Here is a 25,065-nt window from a genome sequence, read left to right on the forward strand (position 1 = left end):
TTTCAACGTGAAAAATTTGCTTGGAGCTACCTGGTCTAGTGGAAGGTGTCCCTACCCCTGTCAGGGGGGTTGAAACAATCATCTTCAAGGTCCCTTCCATGCTAAATCATTTTATCTATTCTACTGCATAATTTCCTAGGAATGGGATGTACAAAGACTTATTGCAGGGTTATCCATCCATCCATCCATCCATCCATCCATCCATCCATCCATCCATTATCCATCCATCCATCCATCCATCCATCCATCCATCCATCCATCCATCCATCATCCTCCCTCCCTCCCTCCCTCCCTCCCTCCCTCCCTCCCTCCCTCCCTCCCTCCCTCCCTCATCCATCCATCATCCATCCATCCATCCATCCATCCATCCATCCATCCATCCATCCATCCATCATCCATCCATTACTCCATCCATCCATCCATCCATCCATTCATCCATCATCCATCCATCCATCCATCCATCCATCCATCCATCCATCCATCATCCATCCATCATCCATCCCTCCATCCATCATCCATCCATCCATCCATCCATCCATCCATCCATCCATCCATCATCCATCCATCCATCCATCCATCCATCCATCCATCCATCCATCCATCATCCATCCATCATCCATCCATCCATCCATCCATCCATCATCCATCATCCATCCATCATCCATCCATCCATCCATCATCCATCCATCCATCCATTATCCCTCCCTCCCTCCCTGCTGGGGTCCCCTCTGTGCCCCCCAGACTCACCCGAGACGATGGTGTAGCCGATGCCCCGGGGACGTCCCTTGTCCTGGTCGACGGCTGTTATCATCCGCACGGTGGTACCCTGGGGAGGGACAGGGGACAGGGGACAGGTGTCACAGCACTGCTGGGGCTCCCACAACGACCTGCACCTCTCACCCTGGGCCAGCTGCTGAGGGACAACCTGTCCTAGGACATGGCAGGTCATGGAGAAGTCCTACTGCCTGCCCTTGAAGCAGTTCAGGCTCACTACTCATCACTCTGGTGGGAGCTGCAGAACTCTGCTAACCCACCCCAGGATGTAGCTGGGAATGCTGAGGGCATGACCAGCAGGAAACAATTCCCTTTCACCATCACCTTCAGTTTGATCTGGCATTGGCTTCCCAGTTTCAACCTGTTCTCCCATTGTGTTCCTCAGATGAGGCACCCCAGGCAATAGGGGCTGCTCACGCTGACCATTGGCAGTCAGCTGCACAACTGAGTGAGCTGAAGAGATTTTAATTGAAACCCTTGAGGAGGAGGGCTGGAGAGATGCTGAGAACCAGGGACTGACCGCAGGCAGGAGTTTCTGCAACTGCAAGCTCACCCACCTCATCCTCTGTCCTGCACTGTTCTTAAAACCCAGCAGAAAAATCCAAGAATCCCCCAAAACTGACAAAGAACAACATAAGAGGGACCCAAAATTCTTGTTTAGCTCTTGAAATAAAAATATCCTGCTCCATAAGTCAACTTCCCCCGCCGCAGTGCAGTAAGCCCCTGTGAATACCAACACATGCACATGCCCGTAATTAATGTAGTGTGAAAAAATTTACAACTCAGCTGTTCTTGTTTTCATTGGCTTATTAACAGTGGGGAAAGCAGCAAATTTTTTACTATTTTTTTCTTTCCCCTCGAAGGAAATGTCAGCAGAGGCGTTTGCATATCTAACGAGGGAGCAGAGTGGGTCGGCAGCCTCGTGCTTGCCCTGCAATCCATCATTTGAAGGCCAAAGGGAAAGCTGAAACATCACTGCTGGAAAGAAGGGACTCGCAGGACTTGCAGATCCCTGTCCCTGGGGGCTCGATGCCGCTGCTGGCCATAAAGAAGGCTCCCAGGGCCAGGCAGGCTGCCCGTTCCCTGATCTCCGAGGGCATTTCAACAGACTCCTTAAGTAAATCCATGTTATTAACCGAGAACACTAGCCATAAATCCCAGGTCACTGGCCTCTGAGCAGCACTCGGCTGGTGAGGCTCAGCAGCCACCCGGAGAGCCTCTAAATTACTGACAATAACTGTGCTTTCCCAAGAGCACAGAGAGAGGAAAAACACTGCCAAAGTGGGGAAGGAGCAGGTGGGAAAGCAGAACAGGGGACATGGAAAGGAGGGCAGGGCAAAGTGGAGGAAAAAGAAGGGTGATGTATTTCAGTGTGCCCTGTCCCAGCATAGCTTTGCTTAAATTATAATGTAAAATGACAATGCAAAATTTTAATGTAAAATTATAATGTATAAATTATAATGTATTATACTTTATACTATATATACATAGAGGGAGAATTGAGAGAATATATATATGTACACACTATATATATATATAATAAATATTCTATATATATACTTTATATGTAGTATATATAAAAATATAAAATATTTTTATATACTTATTATATACTATAATAGTATATACTATTATATAGTATTGCTATATAATAGTATATATATTTACTATATACTATATAATAGTATATAATATATAGTATATATAGTATATAGTATATAATATATAGTATATAATAAATATACTATACATTATATACTGTATACTATATATAGTATATATTATATGTATACTTAATTCTATATTTTATACAGAATTTTATATATATACTTAATTCTATATATAATATATATACTATATACTATATATAGTATATAGTATATGTATACTTAATTCAATATATTATATATAATTTTATAGATATACTTTATATATATATATACTATATATTATATACAATATATAGTATATAATACTATTTTTATATATATATTTAAATAAAAATAGTCTTATATACTACATATTGTATTTTATGTGCTATTATATATTCTGTATTGTGTTGTACATTACCCTCACATGCAGCAGAATCAAACTCGATGCAATCTTTAATCTCCCACCCCCACGGGGCAGGTAAGAGCCCCTCCTCTCCCTGCACAGCAGGAGCTCCCCGTGGGAGGGGCGGTGGGTGCAGGCACCGGGGCTGTGTGACAGCTCTCCTGTCGCCTGTCACACGGCTGGGGAGCGGCACGGAATGGGAATTGCCTCCTGCAGAGAGAAGGCAGGGCGCTGCGATGGCTGGGGAATAGCAATGGGCCGCTTTGTCTGCGGGAGAGGCCCCTCCTGGAGGAGCCAAGGGGAAGGGATGGAGGCACAGATAAAAGGATGTGGCAGCAGGGGAAGTTTGGGAGGGGTGGAGGGAAAATCCATTTGGAAATCTCAGTGGAGCGTGCCACAGACATGCCCACGGGAAAGAAATTATCCAGACATTTGATCACAGGAATGAGGGCTGTGAGGGACCATGCCGAGGTTGACCCTTGGCAGGCCCGTGATGATGATGATGATGATGATGATGATGATGATGATGATGATGATGATGATGATGATGATGATGATATCCTGCTGCTGGGTTTTGGTATTGGGGCTCATCCCCCATTCTCCTTGCAGCCTCCCGTGTGTCTCCTGCTCCACAAGCACCTCCTGTGGATGAGCCATGTTTCACCAGCATCCAAGAAACACATGTTGGAGTGGTGCTGGCTTCCCTACCATCCATGGATGCCAGTCCTGGAACCACAGCAAGATCCTTCACATCCCGCCTGGTTTCCATCCAGACTCTTCCAACACCCTCAAGTCTGGCACCCATGCCACCTCTTGGGGATGAACAATCCCTTCCTGAGCAACCACAGTGTTTGGGAGCAGCTTTGAACCTCCCAGGAAAGGGGCTGAAGAAGTGGCACAGGGCACAACCTGTGGCATGACCCTGGAGCTCTTAGAAACTCCCAAATATCCCTGACTTTCCTTTTCAAACAAGTCACACCTCACCTGCCCACTGCAGACAGCAGTGGCTGCAAGGAGAGGGCTTGGCTGGTGGGTACAGAGAGAAGAGAATAACTCTTCCTCTCTGGGGGAGGAGGAAGAAGGTTTAGAAAAGTAATAATCTGGGAAAGCCTATGCTTAAAAAAAGACAAAGAAAATAAAGAATGGCACATTATCCAAACAAAATCTGAGGGTTTTTTGAAGAGGGGCAGGGGTAAATCAATCCTTTTTTAATAAAACCCTGAGCTTTTAATAAAGTGTTCACACTGATGGGCTGGAAATGTTGTAAGAGAGAATTAACTCGGAGCTATTGAGACTCTAGGGCAAAACCAGCACTGATTCTACATTATTTCTTCAACTCAAGGAGTTTCTGAGGAGGAGGGGGATGGTGCTGAAGAATTAAAACTGTTTTAATGATGTTTGACATGTATCTGTACCACTCTACTGCAAGGGAATACAAGTGCTGGTCTCGGACCCGTGTGCCAGCAGGGTTTGGTGCCACTCTTGCCCTCACGTGGCTCCCTGTGGGATGAAGCACACGTTCACAGCCCTCAGCTTGTCTCCTGGAGAGCAGAATCCTCCTCTTGCAGCCACAAAGCGAAGCTGCAGCACTGCCTGCACCGTGCACCAGCTGAGGCTCAGAAAAGCAGGGGCTCATCAGAACCACAGCAGCTCTGCAGGGGGAAATTGCCCCTCTCCTCCAGCCCCTACCACAGTATCACGGAATTCCAGAACTATTTAGGTTGGAAAAGCCTTCTGAGATCATCCAGTCCAACCATTCCCCCAGCACAGCCAAGGCCACCACTACTCGAGTCCCCAAGTGCCACATCCACGTCTTTTCAATCCCTGCAGGGATGGTGATCCCACTACTACCCTGGCAGCCCTTGGCAATGCTTGCACAGCCCTTCCCTTCCAGGACATTCAACACCAACCATGCCACTCAGCCTCCAGCTGCTGCCAGGACAGACACCCAAAAACCCTCTTGAGGATGTAAAACACGCCTCAGAGCTTTGCCACAGCTGCAGGCGCACTTGGGTGCCCTAGGAGAGATGCCTGAGCCACGCTGGGATGATAAACAACATCAAGAAAGAAGATACAACACCTCCAGGGACAGCAGAGTCTCTCCCTGCTGCGTCCTCTTCCTCTGCCCGATAAGAAATTGCTTTCTTCTCAGCGCCACAATAAGCACCTGCCCAAAATGCTTCTCAATTATGCTCCCAGATCCCGGCCTGAGAGAAATAAGAACTACAACTGCACTCCTCTCTCCTCTCATGCCCCTCCACCCCTTTTTCTTCTTCTTCTCTTACAGGATTAGGGACTTGAAAGGCGAAGCGCAGCCCAGCATTGCAGCAGGAGGAGGAGGGGGGTGTGAGCGCTTCAGAAAGCTGCCACGGCAAAAAAAATCCCATTTCTCACTTCTTAATTCCAGTCAATTCCAGTCAAAGGGCTGATAGAGATCTGTTTGTGGTAATTTGCTGCAGTTTATCCACTCTTTTCACCTTCTATCGGCTCTCCGCTGACGGGCTGGCTGACATGCTGTTACTCGAGTGAGGAAATTAAAATTTGATGCAATAATCCCAAATAAGAAGGATTTTATTAGGTAATGTATACACTTTAGATGAGGTATTCTTGCCTGATACATTGATAGGGGAACACAGACATGCTGTGCACCACAGATAAAAAGAGGGAAGAGAGACGGGGAGCAGCGGCTCCGTGGATTTAGGGCTGGGATGAGATGCCTTGAGCACATTTTGACCTGCTGAGTCACATGTCAGGGTAAACATCACCTAAAAATACACCACAGCCTCTTGGTTTGACCTGCAAGCCTGCTTTTGGGTGGGAGCTGGCCAAGCCCAGACTCCCCACCTAAACTGGTGGTGATCATTTTGATAACCAGGACATTCACTCTACACCCCCTGGCTGTACTCAGGGGGTAGGGCAGAGCTGATGAGAAGATTTACACTGGGAGACAAAAAATGTGCATAATTAATGGCTGGACTTGAACTTTGAGGTCTTTTCCAACCAAATGACTCTGTGTTAAATGCCAGGCTTGCCAAAGCAAATCACACCCTTGTTTCTGCGGTGGAATTTCTCCCAGGAAGGCTGGGAATTTGGGTCCAAACCAGAGGGTGACACCCCTCAAAGCAGTCCCCAACTCCAGCAATCTTCCTCTTCACCATGCCTCTGGTGGCACCTATCCATCCCAGATACCTCAGTGCCTTCGGAGATGTTGCACGTGGCCAAGAGAAATTAAAACCTCTAAACCTAATTCCTGGTGGGAATTCCTTCCTCCTTTTCCTGTAGCATGTTACACAGTGGTTATTTGCTGCTTTCCTTACTGCAAACAGTGAATATTCCAGGAATAATTGTGGTGTATGTTAGTATATTGACACAAAGGGATCCTTCAGCCTTAACATATATCATTATTTGGAAGACATTCCCTTTCCTGGATACCAGATCACTCCATGGAGGTGATGCAGGCTATGATTTTTTAATACTTATGGCACTTTCATTCCTCTAATTTCATTTAAAGCTTTTTTCCTCCTAGTTAAGTGTGATCTAATTTGTGGGGGTTTATTTCCCTGCAGCTCACTCCGTCCATCCCAGAGATACTCCTTAATATCAGAAAACTTTTACCTTGTGAGTAATTCATGAATAAGCTGGTTTTTGGGCCACTTCTGGGCCAGCAGACAAGTAATGTGTTGTGTCACCACAGGATTTGGGGCAGTAAAACTCAGCCCTATTGATCCAGCACTCTCCATGTCCACTTTTGCCCCAAAGTGAATAAAAAGGCAAAAATTAAAGCACACTGGAGCTCCCTCTCCCTCTGAACAGAGCCACCAGGCATTTGGGATCCAGAGCACCACACAAGTTATGAGGTGCACATGTGGTGTGGGTGCCCACCATGCCATGATTTTATGGCAGGTTTTCCCTTCCACACACACAAATGTTTCCCTGTGGACAAAGTGATGGGATGCACAGCTGTGGATGCTGTGGAGGAGGGCTGGTGCTTGGATTAGAGCCCTTGGTGGGTCTCCAAAATGGTCTCCAGTCCCTGGGTGGATTGCAAGGGCTCTACTGCATTTCAGGGTGTACTTTTAATCCTGATTGGAAAGTGCCAAAAATAAAAGAGACAAATTTCTCATTGAAAGTCCTAGATGAGATTCCCTCTAGAAACAGCTCCCAAAGCCCAAGCTGCCCTTCACGCTCCCTGACATCTGTGGGGGGGGGGAAAAAACCCCTCATCCCTGCTGTATTCAGAGACTGGGAGACGTTTTTCCACAAACAGCGAGTTTGCTGACAAACCGAGTTTCAGAAGAACTAAAATGATTGGACCAATTTGGCAAAACCTGGGGGAAAAGACTCAAAGTGCTGAAATGGCTGATGATTCTGGCATTTTCAAAACTGCCTCATTTCAGGAACGTTTAGATTTTTCCTTCAAGTTCTCTATTGGAAATGGCACGCAGATAGACCGTGGGGAGGAGACGGGGTGACTGTCTGCTCCCAACAACACAAAGCCTTTGTAGAATTTAAGAAAAAACCCTCAAGAAAATATTTTATTTGGGGTCCAGGTTTCCTGAGCCCCTGTGCTTCGGCTGCCTGTTTTAAAAAGGGCTGAATATTTTGGATCTGGCTGGAATTGTGCTGTTTCAGAAGGAAACCCCACGAAGCTCAGCCCTTACCGGAGGCGAGTTCTCGTAGATGTTCGTGCTGTAGGGCAGGTTGATGAAGATGGGGTCCATGTCCTGCACGTCTGTGATGATGACTGCCAGGTTGGCCAGGGTAGACAGAGGCTTGTTTTTATCTTGGTCCTTGAAAAAAGAAGGGGCAGGGATGGGAGAGAAAGGGTTTCTATCAGAAAAACAGAATTATTCAGCAGCATTAAGTCTCATGTGGTTGTAGCTGGGACAGGATTTCTGAATAGTGGAGGTAATCATCTCTTTTTCAAGCTACCTGCTGGAATTATTGTCCACTGCACCTCCCTCTAAGCTGAAATACAATATGCATTTCATTGCAGCATCAGCCCTTTCAAATGAAGCAAACACCGATTTAGTTTTCATCACATTTTGAGTGAAAATGCAGCAATGCTGTTCAACATCTACTTCAAAATGCAAATTCCTTCCTAATGCAGACACAGCCTAAGCTACCTCTGCATGGTCAGACACAATGGTGGGTGCTAGCAGCCTCTCTCCCACCCACAGTGCTGGTGCCTTAACACAGCTGAAGAGGGAGACCTCTGGGAGACCTCAGAGCCCCTTCCAGTGCCTAAAGGGGCTCAAAGAGAGCTGGAGAGAGACTGGGGACAAGGGCATGGAGGGACAGGACAAGGGGAAATGGCTTTAAACTGAAAGAATACAGGGTTAGATCATGTATTAGGAAGAAATTCTGGGCTGTCAGGGTGGTAAGTTCACCCAGAGAAGCTGTGGCTGCCCCTGGATCCCTGGAAGTGTCCAAGACCAGGATGGATGGGGCTTGGAACACCCTGGGATTGTGGAAGGTGTCCCTGCCCATGGCAGGGGGCTGGACTAAATGGTCTTTAAATGTCCCTTCCCACCTGAACCATTCCATGATTCCACGATCACCTCCCTTTCACTCCATCACATCCCACCAGGACAGAGCCTCGGGCTCTTTTCCAAGCATGACCCTCCTCCAGCAGCCAGTGCCACAGCAGTAGGCACTGCCACCAGCTTCTCCTGCTGCTGCCACTGCTTTTATCACTGAAGCCTTGTCCCATGGGTGCTCAAAAGTGACCCCAAAGCCCCCAGCCCTTTGCTAAGGGCAGGAGCAAAGAGAGCACACGGAGGGAAGGGAATCAGTGTCTCCTCAGTGCCTCTTTACCCCCAGTCAGGCACTGTGCTGGAAGGTGACCATCAGAGGTTACCACACACTCCTCCAAAGCAGCTCTGAGCACAGGCAAAGACTGATTGCCAGAAGATTAATGTTAATTTAAACTCTATTCAACAACTCAGCTTGTACATTATCCTCTTAACCTGCAGGGCTCAGTGTCTGTGGCCTGGGTGGATGCTTATTCTGACTCTGCTGTTACTGCCATCAGGTTCAAGTCCTTTGTTTTTTCAGATAATGTTCCTTCCCCTCCCCTTCACCTCTTAAATTTTGTTTCAGGCATCACAGATAGCACTGAAAAAAACAAGCATGCTTCCAATTTCCTCACTGGACTGTCTCTCTTGATGTCCTTTCCAGCCTCTTTCTGTGCTTGCTGCCTTCATCCCTGGGATGGAACCACTCCTGCCCTGCACCCATGTTCCTCAGCAATCCCTGCAGCCACCCTGAACCCACATCACCCCATTTCCCACTCTGGAAACTGTTCATCAGGCAGACAAAAATCTGCAGTTGCTCTTCCAGCTCCTGCTGGGCTCCTGCAACTCTCACATTTCTTTCCTGGCACAGCTTTGCCCTGGGGTTTCTCACCACTCTTCTTCTAGGAATTACTAGCACTGACCAAGGCAAGGAGATATTTCCACAGCTGCCACCCAGCCCAGTCCAGACACAACATTTAAGTCCTTGGATTCCCTAAGCTGGAAATCACTGGATGCCAGGAGTGTATTGAGCAAGTAACAGGTTGCCCAGAAAACCTATGGCTGCTCCATCCCTGGAAGTGCCCAAGGCCAGGCTGGACAGGGCTTGGAGCAATCTGGGATAGTGGAAGGTGTCCCTGCCCATGGCAGGGGGTTGGGATGAACTGGGCTTTACAACCCCTTCCAGCCCAAACCATTGTGGGATTCCCTGAAGTACCAGTTACACCCCCATTTTATCTTTGCTGGGATACAGGACCAGACAGAGCTGGATGGGCCAAGCTGACACCATTGCATCCTTAAGGAAATCAGAATCCTGCAGAAAGTTACATTTCCATCAGGGACTGTGTCTGGTCCCACCTTTTCCAACCTGCTAGACAGTTCACTAACACATCCCAGGAAAGCGTGTCAGTGACAGACACTGGCAAGGAAGCGAAAAACAGAGAGGTCCTCTTTGCACTGGAGTATTAAAATAAAAGAGGTATGTTTCAAAGTCAAAAAACAAACAAAAAAAAAACAAAACAAGAAAAATCAAGTTTCTGGAGCAAATTCCACAGCCTGGAACATGCAGGGCTTGGGCTGAAAGGTTGTGATGTTTGCCCTACAGTCAGTGAGTGTCCAGGCCCGCTGCTGTGAAGAGAGAAGCACAGCCCTCCGTGTCCTCCTGACATTTGTAGTTCTGCATCAAGACAATGATCTTGATCAAATCACATGCTTCAAGAGCTCTAGCCAGATGCCTGGAGGGGGCAGAGAGGGTTTCCCCCCCCTCTCCTGAGCAGGGCAGATGTATTGTAGGGCTGAATCTCACCTTCCTCTGTTGCGTGCGAGGTGGGGAAGGAGCCGGCACCCAGAGCTCCAGCCTGTGTGCTCCTTGACATTCTCCAGCTCTCTCCAGACTAACACCAGGGACTAAACACCCACCCACCCACACGGGGCATGAATTTACCATTTCCCATCCCAAAGGTCCTCTCCCAGCATTGACTGTAATTAAGACCCTGTTTTTCTCTGCCCACCAAAATTTTAACTCTTGATGTCTGAACTGAACACAGATGAATCCATTTGTAATAAACCACAGTGTACAAGGAATGAGTCTGGAAGATACCAAAGATATTTTTCACTTAGAAGGTGGTGAGACACTGGCACAGCTTGCCCAGGGAAGTTGTGGATGTAGCTCCATCCCTGGAAGTGTTTCAGGCCTGGCTGGATGGCCTTGGGGCAACCTGGTCTAGCAGAAGGTGCTCCTACGTGTGGCAGGAGGTTTGAATGGGATGGTCTTTAAGGAGCCTGACCCAAACCCTCTGTGATTCTGTGAATGGTCTGTATGCCCTGTACTGGATTTCACCACCCAGGAGCTGGTTCCCTTCCTGCAGAAGCCCCTGGCACATGTGAGATGCTGTTGCAGAGGTGCAGCCGTTGCCCACAATGACGTAAAACCACCCAGAGACTGCGTGGCTGCAATGCCTTGCTAAGCAGAAACCACTGGATGTGCCCAAAAGCAGATCTACCAGAGCAGGGCAACAAAATAAACCCCAGACAACGCCTCCAGGCCTGCAGCTGCCAGGGTAAGACTCACCGTGGCGTTCACCTGGAGCTGGTAGGCCTGAGTGACTTCGTAGTCCAGCTCCCGGATCACCGTCACGATGCCGCGGCCGCTGTCGATGGCAAAGAAGTTGGAAGGGGGCTGGAAGGAGTAAAGCACGCTGCCTCCTGCCCCCTGGTCCGGGTCTGTGGCGTTCACGATGAAAATTGGAGTGCCCACGGGGGTGTTCTGGAGATAAGAAATAAATATCAGTAACACTGAGCACTCTTTTCACATGAAACGCACACCAGCAATTTCCTTTTCCCACCAGGAGAGATATCCAGAGACCCAGCAACTTCAGCCCTGTATTTCCAGGACATTTATAAGTTACATTGCTGTATTCTTTATTACAGTATTGCAGGGCCTATAATAGTTGTTACACACTTATAATAATAGTTATAGAGCTGTGGTCAAGGTGGCACTCTATCACAAACCCTTATTTTTCCCAGACATCCCAACTTTCCAGAAAAATTGCTCTCTTTGCTGAAACTTGTTTTTTGCCCAAAGGCGCTTTTATTTTTGACGCTGACTCCCTCACTGTTTTCACCACAAAGTATTAAATATAGGAGAGCTTTAAAAAAATAAGGGAAATTAAAAAAAAAGCATTAAATGCAACACAGAACTTCACATAAAAGTCAGTTGTAGTTTCCACAGCAACTACAACCTGGCCCGATTAACGCAGGCATGAACAGTTCCATCGTCATAAATCTGGAACTAATCTACATGCATAAAATATGCAGCTGAGTGCACAAAATCAGCAATGGCAAGTGCAGTTTGGCACTTCTTATTGTTTAACTTCACAGCGGGGAGAACAATTATCCATTTTTGGTGGAACAGCTGCATGTTCCTATGCAAATCTTAAAATGCATATTCTTGTCTGTCCCTAAAGGCACGAGCGCAGACTGCCAGCTAAAAGGCTCTGCTGGGGCTCCAGGTACACATGGATCACAACACTTTGGGCACGTCCCCCTGCCTGTGACACCATCAAAAGGGTTGACATGGAGCTAAACCTCAAAAGGAGACACAGCAAAGGTCACAAGTGAGACCTGGCAGTGGCTGGTTATGGCCAGCTGGGATAATACGGATTATTCCTGAAAAGCTCTCACCAAGTCTCTGAGTTTTATTGTAACTCCTTTCCTGTTGAGTTATTCGCCCTCAGCTTAGAGAGAAGTATCCTGAAGTGCTGAGAAGATGGAAAGGAGGCTTGAGGAGAGGCAGAGCTTAGAAGATGGGGCACTGCTTCCAAGAAAATCCTTGGCCAAAGCTGCGAAACAAACTGAGCCATTTTCAGGTGCTTTTTGCAGTAAACCAAAGGTTGTCCCAGTCAACACTTTTACTAGAAAATATAGGAAAACAGGGCTCCACACTTGGGAATTCTATTTAACCAGCTTAATACTGGGTGATGGCACCAGCAAAGAACCAGAGAATCCAAATTTTCCCAGTTAAGGCTCAGGCCAGCAGAAGTTTGTCCCCAGGGCAGGTGGCAGGATTTGGTACACCAGAACAGGGAACCCAGAGCACATTCTGCAGCTCACACTGATGATTCCAGCCTCAGGACACTCATCCCATGCACATCCCTCATGCCCCTGCCCTTGTATCCAGGCATGTGGCATTGCAGGGACCCAAGCTCAGCTCAGTCTCCAGCAAAATTCCACTTCCCTTATGCCAGTGCCATTTCTGCCAAGGGCTGAGAGGTTGCAGCTCCCACTTAGGTTTTCCATTTATTTTCCTTTTTTTCCTTCCTCTAAATCAAGCTGCTCTATAAAGCCTCACAGGGCACGGCCCGAGGATTATTTTTTAAAGCGCCTTCAAGTTTTTTGGTGATCAGCAGTCACAAAAGCATAAAAGATATAGCTGGAAGGGACCTCAGAAGAGAAACCTGTCCCCTGTGCTCCACCTAAATCATTCTCATCCTGAAAGCCTTCTAGCAATGGAGACACCACATCCTCCCCAGCCCATCTGCCCTGGAATTCTGCTGTCCTTTGCCTTACAGCTGCTCATTTTCTGGGAGCTTAACCCAGCCCTGCCCTGCTGCTGTGTAAACCCTTGACTTTGTGCCACACACTCAGCACCTTAATCCTGGCTTGGGCCTTTAAACTGCTCAGAAACCAGGGTTTTGTCAGCTGGGGGGTGTGCTGGGTGAAGAAGCCCTGCATGGGTGGCTGTGGTGGATGTTTGCTTTCCAAGCACTCCTAAAACACCTTCTCGGACAAGACCAGAGCATCTCCCCAGCCTCTCTTTTGGGCTACCTGCCTGCCCCAACCATCACCACCAGGAGCAGTTCCAGAGCATCCCACAGCCCTCCTATTGCTGCTGCCAGGGCCCTGATTCTATCACCTCACTCCAACAACTCAGCTTTCTTCCCAGAGCCACTGGGGTACCAGTGTCACAACACACAGCACTACAAATTAACCATTCACAGGGAGAAGCACAGCAAGAGCACTTTCAGGGTTGCACTGAAGGGTCTGGGCTATATTGCCCTGGGAATAATAATATTCATAAGGATAAAGCTGGCCTTGATGAATATGTTTCCTCTCCTTTTTAAGTGCCCCCAGCCACTGCTTTTAACATGCAAATCCTCTCTGGTCACCCGTGATTACGGGGCTGCTCTCGGCTGGCTGTGAGAGAGGAGAGCTTGATTTCCCCTGCATTGTACTCCATACAATAGCCCCAAAGCAGGCTTTGAAGGGAGTTCATCTCCCTGTCCTTCCAAAGGAGAAGCTGCCTGGAGGGGACACGGAGGTCACCAGCTTTGGTGCTGTCAGCTCCAGGCCCTGCAGACACCAGCGGGTGACTTCCATGGCTTTATCCTTGCTTTACAGCTTCTCTCACCTGCTCCCTTCCTTGGCCAGGAGCTGTACAAGCAGGGGATCGGTTCTGGATAAAGATCTGGCCCTGGGACATCATGGACATGAACACCAAAGCATCTGAGGGGTTCAGAGGGACCCCAGGGATGGATCACGAGCGTGGGCATGGGAGCAAAGCACAGCCCCAGTGAATTTAAGAGGAGAGTAGAAGGGCTTCCAGGCAGTAGGAGGAGGGTTACAGGAAGCAAAGCAGCATGGATGCATAGAGGGAAATCACTGATTCTGCCCAAAATGCACAGGCCAGTGAGAATATTTCACTACCAAACACATGCCCTTATTCCCAACAGTGCACAGGAGAGAGAATTCAGACCCATAAGGAGTGCTCTGGGTAATGCATCTTTTATTCCACAGCTCAAGTTCAAGCAAAAAAATAAAAATTAAAAATTCCCCTAAAACAACAAAACCAGCTGTAGGGTGCAGACATCCCATGCCAACAGTCCTGCAGGGAAAAAGGTCTCATCAATGCTCATGCCCAGGCAGGCAGTCAGGACTCAGAGGAATTTCAGGCCATCTGCCTTAAAAGGCATAAAAAGTATGTCTTTAAAATCCTCTTGCCATTTCTGGGTCAAACAAACTCGAGATATTCCTCAGCAGGAAGCTGGCATCTTTATTTCTCAGAAGCCGTGGCCCATCATCTAAACAATGAAGCAAAACATCTGGATAAACAGAAGAGCCTGGGGCTTATGTTTGATGGTAAATACCGAGCAGAGGACACAAGCCAGGGAGATGCCTTTGGAAAGCCCCGTGCTGGACCATGTTTCTGCTTTTTCAGCATTTACAGGTCCATTTATGGGACTGTTCTGCATATCCTTAATGGTTTTTCTTCATTAACAAAGACTAATTGTGGTTATGCTTATCTCACCAACAGGCAAAAACAACAAAATCTATCATTTTTTTTTGTCCAGGCAGACAACAGCCTACAGGTGCTAGTGGCAAACAGGTGAGCTTTCTACACGAGTCGCCAAATTCTGTCATTTTTTAAAGCTTTCAGCTCTCTGCAGCAGCCTGCAATGGAAGCTTCATTCACTACAGAAAAAAGAACTGGTGACAAAACTGTGTCATGTCATTAAATCTTTGTTATGATGCCAGCAGATGTGAGATTAAAAATAAACATGCAGACAGATGCAGCCTGTTGGGGGGAGGAGGAGGGCAAACGGGAGTGGGACCTGCTCCCGACCTGTCTCCAGCACCCCATCCTCCACCTGGCACCTCAGCAGGAGCAGCTCCAGCACCCAGGTCCCCCAGAGCAGCTCCAGAAATTAAAGGGCTCTGGGGTGCTATGTGGTGATGCCCTTTGTGCCTTCCTTATTTTGCAATAAATGAGTAAGAGAAGTTTAAAAAAAAAAAGTATTGGAAGAAGTTTGGGGGTCCAAAAAGAAATACTGAACAGTAATGCAAGAGACCCTAACTCTTAATCATAAGGAGACTGTTCTGTTCCAGTGGATCCCCAGCAGCCAGGACAGGTTTGTGTTAAAATAAGGAATGAACAGCCCCAAAATCCATGTTCAAACATGGAAGGATGGGGCTGCACATGGGGGAGACAGAGGAGAGACCAAGACCTTGTGTCTCTGAGCAGTGCAGAGGTGAGGAACCACAAATAATCACAGGATCACAGAATCAGTCTGGCCTCACTGTTCTGCTCCCACCTTCCTGCTCAAGCAGGAAATCCCAGAACACACAGGATTGTGTCCAGAGGGTTCTGGGACATCCCTAGGGAGGGACACTCCACACCCTTTCTGGACAATCTGTTCCAGTGCTCGGTGACTGCCCAGGGTAGTTCTTCCTCGTGTTCAGGTGGATCTTCCTGTGCTTCAGTTTTTGCCTGTTCCCTCCTGTCCCGTTGCTGGGCCCCTCAGCTCCCTCCTACTGACATCCTCCCAGGAAGTTGTGTTTCCATCCCAAAGCTGTCGTGGGTTGGCCCAAGCACAGCCCACCACAACAAACAGCTGCCCTGGGCTGTCCCCTGCCGTGTGACCTCAGCATGAGCTAGCAGACACAGATGTGCCCTGGTAACCCCGGCAGCTGGGACACCACAGCCTCATGCAACACTCTCTGCAGAAGGGCAATTAAGGCTGAAGAGGAGGTTACCAAAAAGGGACTTTTTAAAATATTTACACCTCACTCTCCGGCCACACCGGTAGTCTTTAATATCTTATTATGAACCCTATTATAATATGCATGATATTATTACCCATATTATAATATACATCAGTAATAAAATTTTGGGTAGATGCTGCTCCACCACAACGCACCAATAAAGGGAGATGACAATCCAGAGGAGATGCCCTCTCTGGGGTCACAATGTGAGCAACCTGGGATAGTGGAGAGTGTCCCTACCCATAGCAGGGGGTTGGAATTAGGTGGCCTTTAAGGTCCCTTCCAACCCAAACCATTCCATGATACATCCAACCAGGCAGGTTACATGGCCATAGCTGAGTACGAGTGGCACCTGAAAAAAAGTCACCTCCTCTTGTCTGCCACAAATGGTTCCTCTCAAGTTGTGCCAGGGGAGGTTTAGATTGAATAGTAGGAAAGTTTTTTTCATGGAAAGGTGGTGTGGCTCAACACCAGGCACCCATGAAAGCCACTCACTCACCCTCCTCTGCCACAGCTGGGCAGAGAAGAGAGAAATTCAAACAAAGGGTTCATGAGTTAAGCACTGGGAGAAAACACTCCAAGGGCAAAACAGGCTCAACTTAGAAGTAGAAAGTGAGTTTATTACAAGCAAAATCAGAGGAGGTTAATGAGAAGTAAAGTAAGTCCTTAGAAAAAACACCTTTTCTTTCCCCAACCCCTCCCTCCCACTGACAGCACAGGGAGTCAGTGTAGGGGGGTTTGGGTCAGTTTTTCTTCCACTGCTCAGGGAGAGGAGTCCCTGTGAGGCTGTGGGGACCCTCCCATGGGACACAGTTCTCCGTGAACTTTGCCAGTGTGGATCCACTCTTACGAGCAGCAGTCATCCCAAAACTGCTGCAACCTGAGCGCCTCCCATGGGCACACAGTCCTCCCAAAACTGCTGTGCAGTCCTCCAAGCACAGGCTGCTCCAGCCTGCAAGCAGGGCTCTTCTCTCCACTGGATCTCCCACTGGGTCACAGCCTCCTCCAGGGATCCACTGCCCTGGTGTGGGCACCTCCCCCAGGGGCTGGGGGTGGATCTCTGCATCCCCTGTGGATCCCCAGGGGCTGTGGGTGGATCTCTGCATCCCCCTGGATCCCCATGGGCTGTGGGTGGATCTCTGCATCCCCCTGGATCCCCATGGGCTGTGGGTGGATCTCTGCATCCCCCTGGATCCCCATGGGCTGTGGGTGGATCTCTGCATCCCCCTGGATCCCCATGGGCTGTGGGGGATCTCTGCATCCCCTGTGGATCCCCAGGGGCTGTGGGTGGATCTCTGCATCCCCCTGGATCCCCATGGGCTGTGGGTGGATCTCTGCATCCCCCTGGATCCCCATGGGCTGTGGGTGGATCTCTGCATCCCCCTGGATCCCCATGGGCTGTGGGTGGATCTCTGCATCCCCCATGGATCCCCAGGGGCTGTGGGTAGATCTCTGCATCCCCTGTGGATCCCCATGGGCTGCAGGGGCACAGCTGGTTCACCGTGGTTTCACCACAGGCTGTAGAGGAATCTGCTCCAGTGCCTGGAGAATCTTCTCCCCCTCCTTCTCCACTGGCCTCGGTGTCCCCACATTGTTTCCCTCACATGTTCTCACCTCCTCCTCTTCTCTGGCTGGAATTAACAGTGCACCCCAAACTTTGTTTTGATTTCTTCTTAAATCTGTTATCATCATCTCTAAGTGGTCCGGCCTCAGGCCGCAGCATGTCCATCCTCAGAGCCATCAGGGATTGACTCTGCTGGACATGGTGGAAGCTTCCAGCAGCTTCTCACAGAAGCCACCTCCATGGCCCCCTGCTACCAAAAACCAGAACCTGCAAACCCAACACAAAAAGTTTGTCCAGCACTGGCACAGGTGCCCAGGGAGGGGTGGAGTCACTGCCTCTGGAGAGATTTAAAAGATGGTGGCTGTGGCACTTGGGGACATGGCTGTGTGACTTGGCACTGGTGGGTTAGTGCTTCAAGTTGATGATCTTAAAGGTCCTTTCCAACCCAAGTGATTCTTGTGAAAAAGCTTTCCTTTCCTACAGGACTAACCAAAAGAAGAAAAAAAGCTTCCATCCTCTTTCCTGAGGCCCATGGCACCTGCTCCCACAGCATAAGTCCCTCTGGCTGTCAGAGCACTCGCCCTGCTCAGATTTGCACAGTGCCTTGGAGAGTTTCTCACCACAGCAAAACCATTTCACGGGCCATGGGCCACCAGCACCCCAGACGTGCTTTGATCCATCAGTCTTGTCCAACTGGCCTGACATCAGGAGCCCCGTGGGCAAGGAGCTGAGAGGGGGAATATGGAGAGCTGACTTTTTTACAGCAGGGTCAGAGTGGGACAGAAGCAAAGGTGGGAGATGAAGCAGAGGAGATCTGGGAGTTCATTCTCCAGATACTCTCTTCAGTGCATCCACTTTCCCCTCACCCAGAGCGAGCAGCTGCCTGGCTCTGAGCTGCTGCCTGGGGTTAAACCACAACAACCTTCTGACAAGAAGGCTGGGCACCAGAAATGCCTATTTTGGTGTATTTGGGGCTCATCCCTCCACACCAGCCGCCCCTCTCCAGTGGCTGGCCATGTAGAGGACCTCCATCTGACCTCCCAGGGCAAAGTCACCCGGCAGAGGCTGGTGGGCATGATTAGGATGCCGATGCATGCTGTAGCCATGCAAATAAATGTGGAGAAACGGCAGGCAATCTGGCCGAGCAGCTGTCGGAAGGTCGGTGAGATGAGGCGACACAAACGGGCCGGGGGGCACACACGGGGCTGGAGCAGCAGGCAGCTCCCATCTCCTCCCTGGCACAGCCTCGCCAGCCCCATCCCTGCTCCCCTGCCCCCGCAGCGAGGCGGGAGTGACCGCTCCCATCAGGAGATGCTCCGCTGCTCCGCGCACCTCTTACAGCTCAGGTCAACCTATTACTCTTAAATAATTCCCTGCTGCCCCTCCTGGCGGCTCTTTCCCCTCTCTCTCCCTGTCTCCGCACCGCGCAGTGGGGCGGATGAAAGGAGCTTTGCGCTCTGCTGAAAGCCGGCTCGCACATCCCTGCGCTCCCGCCGATCCCGAATCACTGCAGGCGGGAAGGAGGGCTCGGTGCCTCCTGCTGAAGGCAGGGGTGCTGTGCCACAGAGCTGACATGGATTCCAAGTACGCTCCTGGTACACCTGGGACCCTGCCTGCCTCATCCTGGGCTGATTTAAGTCACCTGTTCCTGCCCAGGTGTGGTTTGCTGCAGGAAAAAGCTGCAGAAGCAGAGCCACAGAGAGTGCCAGCCCCTCTTCCAGCCCCTGCCGAGAGGAAAAAGCCAGCCCCGTGGTTTGGGTTCTGTCCCCATTCTCCATCCCGGGTTGCCAGACTGGGTCCCTCGCTCGCGTGCCAGCTCAGAACGCTCACGCGGATGCGAGCAGACTTCCAATTCCTGTGTTCTTAATTGCACTTTTAATTACATTTATTAATTGCATTACTGCTCGTCCGAGCCAGGCAATTTCCAATTTCTAAGTTTGATTTTAAAACCTGATAATTTCCCTTTTCACAATTTTTATTTTTTTGGTGGAAATCCACCCCACCTTTCAATCATCTCTCATTAATATGTACCTCTTGTTGCTATCTCTATTAAGTGACCTCCCTCATTATCGGGTGACACTGGCAAACAGCCACCGCAGAGCTATAATTCAATTGAGGGGCTTTTGAAAACACCATAAACACAGCTGGAATGGATGCTTTATAAGAGCTGGAGAGGAATTAGCTGCTGGATAACCACACTCGGAGCCGAGAGCGCTCGTTCACGGCAGCCACGGCCTGACCCAGAGTAAAAGAAAGGGACATCACAACCACCCAGCCCACAGGGGAGCTCGCCATGCTGGCAGGACAATGCCACTCAGCAGGCAGAGGACAAACAGCCACACAGAGCAGAAGATGCTCTGATATCCCGTGGGATAAACCTGCTTGCTTTTTCCAGCCCAGAGATCCCCTGTTGCCCACCAAATATAACCCTGCCCTTGCCAACGTGGCAGCCAATCCATGGCACAGCACCCCCAAGAGCTGGGGGCTCCTGGTGGAGCCAGTCACTGCTGCAGCACAAAGGGGAGAGACCAAGAGAGGAATCATGGAATCCTAAAATGGTTTGGGGGTTGGGTAGGGAAGGACCTTAAAGATCACCCAGTTCCAGCTCACAAAATCCAGCAGCTTCCCACTGCTCTGGGAGGGCGCAGAAGAAAAGGGTGGTGACGCAATCACTTCACTAACTCGGAATCCACAGCCAAATTTCATCACAAAAGACACATTTCTCTCCCATTCTGCTTCTCCAGCCTTCAAGGAGCAGGCAGGGCCAGGGCAAGGGCTGGGAGGCAGTCTGTGCTTCCCTCCTTGGCTGCTGGTAGGTCAGTCCCAGTTTTGGAGACAGCAGATGGGAAGCCAAGATGGTCTAACGAGACATTTGAAAGTCAGACACAAGCGCCAAGAATGCGAAAACCTGTCAGTCAGAGAGCCCCCGGCTTCAGCAGCATCACATTTCTCCTGCTGGTGTGATTTTCCTGCTGGAAAAGGGCGTTTGGAGCAATCTCCAAACTCTCTGCAAGGGCATCCACGGCAGATGGCCCGGCACCCCTTTGGCTCTCATCTTCCTGGAGATGGTGGGCATGGAGCAGGTGGATCCAGGTGGCCACAGTCAAGGTCTGCACTCCTGCAGTGGCTGCTTTTGGTTAGGGAAGCAAAGTCAGGGGGAATTACAGAATCCAGGAGGATTTTCCACTGTGCCTCTCCTCAACATCAAAATCCAGTAGCAAAGTCAAACCACCAGAGTGATTTACCACTGCCAGCCAGCATTCAGTGTGGGGTGAGACAAGAAATCAGTTTTCCAATTCCTGCTTGAGGGCTATGCCATAAACCCAACAGATCCTCCTGTTTTTTTAATATCCTTTTTTTTTTCATTTTTATTTGCAGTTGCCACTAACTTTCACTTTTTGGCACCCCATGGCAGCCCACTGGGTGATGCTTGGGATGGCAAATGACTTCCATTAAGGCAGAGCGTTCACACAATGCATTACAAATGAAACCCTAATGACAGGACACCGGCAGCACCGCTCCCACTTGATATTAATTGGGTGCCACTTCCTTTTAATGGTACATTAATTAATGCGGGATATCAACGGAAGTCCACGACACCCCCATTAATACAAATGAATTCATTATCATCGGTGTTACTACGAGAAATGACAAATAAATCTGTAACAGTGGGACACTTCAAATAATAGCCACGAGTCATTAGGTATTGTCTTCATTTATACAACAGACTGCAAATATATACATGAAATCTATGGATGCTTATCTAGCCACATGTCCCTCTCCGTGCCTCCTCCCTGGCTCTCAAGCTGTCCTGAGCCACCTTGGAGGGCCACCAAGCTGGCCAAGAAGAACTGGGACTTGCTTTGTCACTTCACTGCCTTCTTGCTATCTCTTCTTATCCCAGCACTTCTCACTATCCCCTTCTCTTGAATCTTCAGAAGACCCTCTGATCTAGCAGGTGTAATCCTGGAAAGAGGATCACCTTTCCTTGCTCTGTCTCTTGCCTTCCCATTTTAGCCAGGCCTGCTTTTCTACCTTATTTATTTATTTTACTACTTATTTATCTGCTGTTCTGGCAGAGAAGCTAAAATCATCTTCCCAGCACAGAGCAGCCCACCTCTGACCATGGGAGGAGCGAGTAACGTGTCCTCAGAAAACAAAGGAAAAAACCCCACAACTCCCTTGAAATCGGGGATTTGTAAGTCCCAAAGATCCATCAAAAAGAAACTCTGCAGCAGCCTGAGAGCAGGTACCCACCCTCAACACCACAAAATCAGCTGTGCTGATTCCAAACAATTCTGCCCTGTCTTCCCGTGGATGGCTTCATTACCATCGAGGGATCGATACGGGTTCAGCTGGGGTCGTGCTGAGGCAGCAAACTCCAGCAGCAAGAGCTCCTGCCAGAGCCATGGCACAGGCACCACCCTCCCCGGGGAGGTAACACCCCAATTCCCCGTGTCCCGCTGCCCCTGGGTGCTCAGAGACAGAGCCTTTTAAAATACAACATATGGAGACTGTCTCAGCCTTGAACTGCAGGAAAACCCACTCAGGAGCTAGGCCCAGCAAATCAGACACTTCATAAAGACATGGAAGCCAGCAATCCTAAGGAGGGTTTTTTTCCCAAATGGGGGAAAAAAACATGATTCTCATCTTTAAACTGAAAGAGGTGAGGTTTAGGTTAGATGTGAGAAAGAGATTGTTTTTCTCAGAGGGAGGTGAGGCCCTGGCACAGGGTGCCCAGAGCAGCTGTGGCTGCCCCTGGATCCCTGGCAGTGTCCAAAGCCAGGTTGGAACACCCTGGGATAGTGGAATGAGTCCCTGCCCATGGCAGGAGGCAGGAATTAGATAAGCTTTAACCCAGCTCAAACCGTGTGAAGATTCCTGGTGTTTCTGGGTGTCTTGCGTTGCACTCGGGGATGAGACATTTAGGAAATAAGAGAGAAAAGGGAAAAGTTATCTTTAACGTGACGATGCAGCTAAGCCACGTCCAACCTGATTTATTTTGTGGCTCTACTCCATAAGCTGTGCTTTTGATAAGTGTCATTAAAAATGGTGTGTTTGTGCTGTGATTTAAACCCCTGAGGGGAGCAGCCCTGGGCCTGCCCCTGGCTGAGCCGGGCCCTACCCTCTGCACCTCACACTGTCTCCACTGCCCGGCAGCTTGAGAGGTCTCCTCACCTCCTGCTCAGGCTGTTTCTTGGGGATTTAGGGGCACAGGGAAGAATTTCTTCCTAATATCTAACCCAAACCTGCTCTCTGTCAGTGTGAAGCCAGTCCTCGACATTAACTTGATAACTCCCTCTGAAAACCTGACCTCTCCTTCCAACTCCCCCCTAATAATGATTTGGGGAAGGATGGCAGCAAAAACTTCTAGAAACCATTTTTTTCCTGCAATTGCACGCGTCTGCCTGAAGTCTCATTACCTCTGTGTTGAGGCAAACAATCTTTCCCTCTAATTTCTCCTCGTGTTGCCAAAGGAACCAGCCTTTACAATCCAGCCCAAAGAATTGCCCAAGCACACTGGGAAGTCACATCAGAAGAAGGGTCAAAGCAATCTACTGGTGACACCAGTTATGTCAAGCAGATTTTAAAAATACCTTAAGTGGTTTTTAAAAGACCTGGTGTTTTATGGCAATAGCGCTCGGCTGGTGTGTTGGGGTTTGTTTTAACTGGGAACATCACAAGGTCCAAGGCAATGCGGCCCTAAAAGCTCACCACAACATCTCCTGCAGGGATAATACAGCAGGAAAAGGCTTAGAAAGCACATTCCAGCATGGGACACCTGTGTTAAAGAGCAAGAACAGGGTGGGAAAGGAGAAGGAGAAAGAAAGAAAAAACCTGCACTTTTGTCCTTTTCTAGAAACAGAGACATGACTCCACCCTTCCCTCCCCCCTTCACAACATCTTGCAAGCAGCAGAGGAGATCCCAGCCCTGCCAGCATCCTTGCCAGGTCCAAGGAATTAACATGGCATTACCTGAGTGGGGGGAAAAACCCCAAACCCAGACAGACCCAAACCCACATAACCCTGGCAAAACCTTCCTTGCTGAAACCATTCCCTTTGAGGCACTGTCTTCAGTCCCAGCCTTTTCCTGAGTGCTGACACCCCCCACCAGGATCAGACCAAGCCTTATCACCTGCGGTGTGGCTGAGGAGCAGGAGAGAGTCAGGATCACTTGCCAGGGCAGGGAAAAGCTAACCCTGCATCCCCCTCCCAGCCCTCCTGCCAGGCTCCTGCTCCCCTTCCCGTGCTGATTGGAGCAGCTCATCCTTCTGCTGATTGCAGCTGATGGTCCTGCCTGGGTTTTGCCCTTCCAGACCAGACCCTCAATTATCAAGGGTCTGGTTTTTATAAAAGGTTTGGGTTTTTAACTGTTTTTTTTTTGTTTGGGTTTTTTTTTTTTTTTTTTTCTCCCAGTTCATCTAGCGAGTTTATTTTTGCTTGGGCTCTTTCCTGCCCTGTCTGGATGTGCTGATGGATTTTGGGGCTTGCCAGAATCCAGCAAAACCAGGCTCTCTGGGTAGTATTAACTTCTAACCCCCGTGTAAAAATAGCTGCAATAAAGCAGAGTGAATAATATCAGCTTCACCTAATGTAACTTTGATTAAAAAGTGCTGCCCTCTTCATCACTCCTGGGTGGTAACTCCAGAGAAATGTCCTTCCTGAGGGATGGAAAGCCAGCAAGATCTGGGGAGAGAACAGCCAGTACCACACAGAGACATTCCAAGGCTGCTGCTGAGCTTCACAGGGAAGGTGGAGGCACCAAACTCAGAGGAAAAGCCAACAAAACAGGGGAAAAAAGGCAGATTCCTGCCCATCTGCGAAGCAAGGCAGCCCAGATTGGTATTCCACAGTCTGTGTTAGCCCGTGGAAATCGCTGTGCTGTCATTTTCACGCAGCAATTACCTGCTCCTGATTCCTTTCATCCCCAGTCCCTTCCCAGAGATCTGAACTCTGTGTTGACAAAGCACCCTGGAAGAAAGACGGGGTCAAGGTGTGGGAAGAAGGCTCACACAACAACAACTTTGGGGAGAGTTTCCCCGTGGTGTGATTGTCTCAAAGGTGCTCAGCTGTTTTTTGGGGGTTTTGACCCTTCCATCTTAAGTCCAGCTGCAGAACCAAACCACTGAGGTCCCTGGCACAAAAGCCTGATCCCTTCCCTTGGATGCAAAAACTCCCAGGTATTTAATTATTCTCCTCTTCACTCCTGGTGCTGGCAGACTGTGTCAGGAGCTGTTTTGTTCCAGCGTGCAGGAGGAGGCAGGAGAGGTTTTAATTTCACGCCATGCACCAGGCGCTGCAATTTTGGACACTGGTTGTTATCTGACTTCTGGCCCTATCTCGGGGCCCGGCGCTCCTCAGGCTGCCGTGGCCAGTTGGCTTTTTAATTTATTCTCTGCTAGAATGGGGATTCTGTTCAAGTGAGAGCCCTCACTGCCCAGGCATGCTGCTTTAATAACAAAATGCCTTCGAGTTTAGAGGTGCGACTTGGTGCCAAGCTTGGTGCCACTCCTGGGGGGCTGCAGTTCCTGTGCCACAGCAGGCAGGGCTGGAGGAAACCCCACTGCTGCAAATCATCCTGTCCTTCAACCTCTGTTCACCCAGGAAGAAAAAAAA

The 25,065-nt window shown here is 49.3% G+C and overlaps 1 protein-coding gene across 2 annotated transcripts in view; it reads right to left on the reverse strand.

Moving 5' to 3' along the window:
• The window catches only part of CDH23 (cadherin related 23), a 190,733-nt gene that overhangs the window by 97,180 nt on the left and 68,488 nt on the right, over positions 1–25,065 (reverse strand). For both annotated transcript variants that reach the window (XM_064429790.1, XM_064429789.1), the window contains exons 7-9: positions 10,915–11,109; positions 7,491–7,619; positions 748–826 (exon numbers count right to left, since the gene is read on the reverse strand). In XM_064429790.1, the coding sequence (XP_064285860.1) occupies positions 748–826; positions 7,491–7,619; positions 10,915–11,109 (403 nt within the window). The remainder of the gene's footprint in view (positions 1–747; positions 827–7,490; positions 7,620–10,914; positions 11,110–25,065) is intronic.

The sequence above is a fragment of the Passer domesticus genome, chromosome 8 (genome assembly GCF_036417665.1).
Source record: "Passer domesticus isolate bPasDom1 chromosome 8, bPasDom1.hap1, whole genome shotgun sequence".
Lineage (NCBI taxonomy): Eukaryota > Metazoa > Chordata > Aves > Passeriformes > Passeridae > Passer > Passer domesticus.